Here is a 4,936-nt window from a genome sequence, read left to right as displayed (position 1 = left end):
CGCGAGGTTCCTGCTGCCCTCGTGGCAGCCCGGCTGTCGGAGCTGGAGGAAGGTGTGCAGGCTCCCCACGGACACCGGGCTGGCAGCGTGCCACAGGAGCGATCTCGGGGCGACCCTAAATACAGCCACCGGTGGGCACTGTATGCAAGTTTCTCTCTCTTTTTTTTTTTTTTTTCTTTACATTTTCCACTTTCCAAAGAAACCTAAATGAAATGGTAGCGGGATAGGAGAACCACAATAAAACACTACCGATGTTTTAAAGGCAGTAAGAAACAGCTTACATTTTACGTAACTGAGGAAGTTTCTTAAAGATTCCTGTGGCTTCCAACACCGTGAATTCGTTATTATTGAGACGCCTAGGGAAAAAAGAAAGAACAGCAACTTTTCACTACCACCATGAGTGGGTTTCATTTTTTTTTTAATCACGCTGAGTTATAACATTTTTAATGAAAACTCTAAAGTGAAACATAGCAGATATATCACCAAAGATGTGTCAAAAGTACTGAGAGGCTTTCCAACTTAACTCAAATTTTAATTACCCAAATAAAATATATTAAGAGGCACACAGCATGGAAAACGCTCATTCAGTAGTCTAAAACAAAGTACCTCAAACTTTTTCTCAGCATCTTTGTTAGAAGCATGTTTAGACATTTTTTCCTAATTGCTCGCTTCATTTTTTTAATTTACAGCTTTATTGAAATACAACTCAGCTATGATAAAGTTCGCCCTTTGAAAGTGTGCAATTCAGTTGTTTTGGGTAGACTCACACAATTGTGTAATCATCTCTGCTATTTAATTCTAAAATATTTTTACTTTCTATCCTTTTGATTTTCCTCTTCTGGATGATTTTTATAAATAGGATCACACAAAGTGTGACCTTTTGTGTCTGGATTCCTCTGCTTGGTATCATTTTTAAGGTTCATAGTACTTTAAGTACATAGCAGTGCCTCACCTATTTTTATGACTGAATAAGGATCCACTGAATGGACATACCACATTTTGTTTATCCACGTAGCAGGCGGTGGGTGTTTGTGTGCTTCTACTCTTTGACTACTACGGTGCTTACAAACATTGGTATACAAATTGTTATGTGGCTATGTTTTCAATTTCTTTGAATATAATCATAGGAGTGGAATTGTCCGGTATTACTTCTCCTTCGAAGTTCTATATTGTTGAAAATAAACATAAATGCCTACATGGCTATAAACACTGAGTTCAAGGCGTTTTTTGCCTTCATAAGTCTCTAACAGCCCTAGAGCTATGAAACAGCTTTCTGAACTAAAAGGAGAGAGAACAGTTCACTGTAGCCACAAGGTACTTTCTGTCAACTTTTTGAAAGGCATCATTTTTACCTACTCAAACTGCTAAAAAATTCGTACAGTAAGAGGCATGAGTATGGGCACAGTGGGAGATAAATATATAACTCACAATCCCTGTCATCAAGAGGCTTTAACGCCATTGAAGACAGAGGATAATGCACACAGAGAAAACCAACTTTGCAAAGCAAAAGCCAGGTAATGTTCTATATCCATATTACTAAGATGTTCAGAAAATAAGATTTCACTAGATTTTTCTTGCATTTTTGAACTAATACTATAGATCTTCCATTTACAAAGAAAACCAGTAAAGTCAAAAACCTACACATAGACCTCTATAAATGACTCAGCCATCATTAGCACCTAGAATGGCAGAGGCTGTGACAGGGCTGTATGGATGCATCTGATCACACCCTGTCCTTTCAGTTTCCTACAGGACGCCCGTAGCACAGGAGAAGCGATCCTTTGCCCTTTAACACTCGGCAATGACTGAATCTTTCTACCTGCGAGTCAGTGAACGGGCAGTAAAGCAAGGAAGAATGAACTCCCTGATGGGATTCTTAGTTAACAGAGATTCAGAATGCTAGCCCTCAAATTACTTTATAGTTGATTTCTAGAAGGATTAAATACACTACAAATATATTAAACGTTTGGATATGGATTTGGGCAGAGATAATACCCAATAAATAAATATTGAACAAACACTATCGTTACCAGTGTAAATTGCTAACTGGGGTGTGGGGGGCTAGCCAGGGATAACCAAATTCTCCAACAGTGACCCTTATGGGAAGGTCACAGGGTCACACCCCGAGGCCTTTTCCTACACTCCGACACATACGTGAGGGCCCATGATGTGGACTGGCTGTGGGCCACAGTGTCAAGATCCTGGGCAGACTGTCTGTCTCTTATTAAAAAAATGAACTTTTAGGAAAAAATACAAACTGAATGTTGAGAGAGAAACTAATTTTTTTGAGAGATTTTTTTGATATAGGGTGTGTGCATTCACTGGAGAGACGGAGAGAAACAGAGAGACAGAAAGTGATAAACCATCCCCCAGGGAGGATGGCCATGCTGCATCCCTTTTACTCCATTCCTCTCTGGGGATTTTGGGCATGCATGCACACGCACCTGGAATGAGTTTCAAGGCACTGGGTCCAGGACTTGAACTGCCCTCAACTACGTGGGAGTCCAGCACCTTAACCACTATGCCACCTGCTGGCCCCAAGCCTAATTTCCATAATTGAGTCTGTAGTTATAAAAATAGATTAATATAGCCTCCTATATAGTCTTGTACAAAGACTTGTACCAATATGATGTGTCGTAATTAAAATGGATGCAGTCATTGACATCAAAATGGCAAGACAAAAACATCAACGCTTTGATCCATGCGGGACCTCCCTCGCTCCGGGGTTCTGCGGGGCACGGACTCACAGCTCTGCCGTGTACTGAGGAATGTGGTCCGGGATCTTGCTGAGTTTCTGATTGGAGCAGTCCACGGTGGTGCCTTCACAGCGGCACTTCTCAGGACAAGCCAAGTCTGCAAAGCAGTCTCCACTTAATTTTGATCGATAATCTTCCGTACCTAGTGGGGGTTCAAGCCAAAAACAGGTGCTGAGCCTCAGGTGAATACATGCTCCGCTGCAGGGCGAGAACGGTAAGGTGACTATAGATTATGCAGCAGGGGACAACTTGGGGACTTTTGGTCAATGGATGCCAGAAGAAGGTAAAAAAGAGGCTTGGAATTTTCTGGAAAAAAGAGCGACCAGATTCACACGACAGGAAACATTAATAAGGTTGAGCTTTTCACAGCCATACTGTCTGCTGATCCAGTTCTGAGCCATTCTATCCTGCTTACAGTTAATCACGCAATGGCTATCAATTGTGAACAAGTTCATTTGTTTTTCCTCTGAGTCAAGAATTGAAAATGCATCCAGTAATAAACATATTCCTATATCTCATTGTAAATGAGGGCTTTCAAGGCAAATAGATGCACTCAGGATTTTAAATTTGCTGTGGACTTGCCTTATCCTCGCCCTCTCACATAATCTTCAGAAATGCCTACAAAGCCCTCTTTGTTTTCGTTCGATTTTATAAGAGGAGACAAGTAGGTCCTGACTGAACCCTCAGCAGCTTGTCATGCTGTAGAAAGCTGCGTGACGTTCCATGGTGCTTGACGGAACCATGTTTTACTCATACCTCGCAACCACATGGTTAGATCAAGCACAACAGAAAAGAAAGTGATAAACCATCCCCCAGGGAGGATGGCCATGCTGCATCCCTTTTACTCCATTCCTCTCTGGGGATTTTGGGCATGCATGCACACGCACCTGGAATGAGTTTCAAGGCACTGGGTCCAGGACTTGAACTGCCCTCAACTACGTGGGAGTCCAGCACCTTAACCACTATGCCACCTGCTGGCCCCAAGCCTAATTTCCATAATTGAGTCTGTAGTTATAAAAATAGATTAATATAGCCTCCTATATAGTCTTGTACAAAGACTTGTACCAATATGATGTGTCGTAATTAAAATGGATGCAGTCATTGACATCAAAATGGCAAGACAAAAACATCAACGCTTTGATCCATGCGGGACCTCCCTCGCTCCGGGGTTCTGCGGGGCACGGACTCACAGCTCTGCCGTGTACTGAGGAATGTGGTCCGGGATCTTGCTGAGTTTCTGATTGGAGCAGTCCACGGTGGTGCCTTCACAGCGGCACTTCTCAGGACAAGCCAAGTCTGCAAAGCAGTCTCCACTTAATTTTGATCGATAATCTTCCGTACCTAGTGGGGGTTCAAGCCAAAAACAGGTGCTGAGCCTCAGGTGAATACATGCTCCGCTGCAGGGCGAGAACGGTAAGGTGACTATAGATTATGCAGCAGGGGACAACTTGGGGACTTTTGGTCAATGGATGCCAGAAGAAGGTAAAAAAGAGGCTTGGAATTTTCTGGAAAAAAGAGCGACCAGATTCACACGACAGGAAACATTAATAAGGTTGAGCTTTTCACAGCCATACTGTCTGCTGATCCAGTTCTGAGCCATTCTATCCTGCTTACAGTTAATCACGCAATGGCTATCAATTGTGAACAAGTTCATTTGTTTTTCCTCTGAGTCAAGAATTGAAAATGCATCCAGTAATAAACATATTCCTATATCTCATTGTAAATGAGGGCTTTCAAGGCAAATAGATGCACTCAGGATTTTAAATTTGCTGTGGACTTGCCTTATCCTCGCCCTCTCACATAATCTTCAGAAATGCCTACAAAGCCCTCTTTGTTTTCGTTCGATTTTATAAGAGGAGACAAGTAGGTCCTGACTGAACCCTCAGCAGCTTGTCATGCTGTAGAAAGCTGCGTGACGTTCCATGGTGCTTGACGGAACCATGTTTTACTCATACCTCGCAACCACATGGTTAGATCAAGCACAACAGAAAATCTCGCTACATTATCACTACACCAATCACCAGGCGGAAGGGGAGACTGAGAGGAGAGATGAGGGAAGGAGGAGAGAGGCTACAGACGTTCTGGAAATGTAGGACTGGACGCGTGACATGCATTCTTCCTGGGGGGCTAGATCCCAGGAAGTGCGTCACGACCGAAGATTTCCTGTAAACACAAAGAGG

General features: G+C 42.8%; 1 protein-coding gene and 2 non-coding genes across 3 annotated transcripts in view; all 3 read right to left on the bottom strand.

Annotated features, from left to right (window-relative positions):
* Positions 1-4,936, bottom strand: part of SLIT2 (slit guidance ligand 2) — a gene marked incomplete at its 5' end in the record, with an annotated part of 289,592 nt that overhangs the window by 63,203 nt on the left and 221,453 nt on the right. Inside the window, 2 exon segments of the mRNA XM_006160628.3 lie at positions 282-356; positions 3,947-4,097. Of these exon segments, the coding sequence (XP_006160690.2) occupies positions 282-356; positions 3,947-4,097 (226 nt within the window).
* On the bottom strand, positions 3,479-3,542 carry MIR218-2 (microRNA mir-218-2). Its single transcript, NR_129506.1, has one exon. It is a non-coding gene; the product is annotated as a microRNA mir-218-2 (primary transcript).
* Positions 4,678-4,741, bottom strand: MIR218-1 (microRNA mir-218-1). Its single transcript, NR_129403.1, has one exon. It is a non-coding gene; the product is annotated as a microRNA mir-218-1 (primary transcript).

The sequence above is a fragment of the Tupaia chinensis genome, unplaced genomic scaffold (assembly GCF_000334495.1).
Source record: "Tupaia chinensis unplaced genomic scaffold, TupChi_1.0 Scaffold000695_1, whole genome shotgun sequence".
Classification (NCBI taxonomy): Eukaryota; Metazoa; Chordata; class Mammalia; order Scandentia; family Tupaiidae; genus Tupaia; species Tupaia belangeri.
The sequence above is the reverse complement of the archived record's forward strand: the minus strand, read 5'-3'. Positions and strand labels throughout refer to the sequence as shown.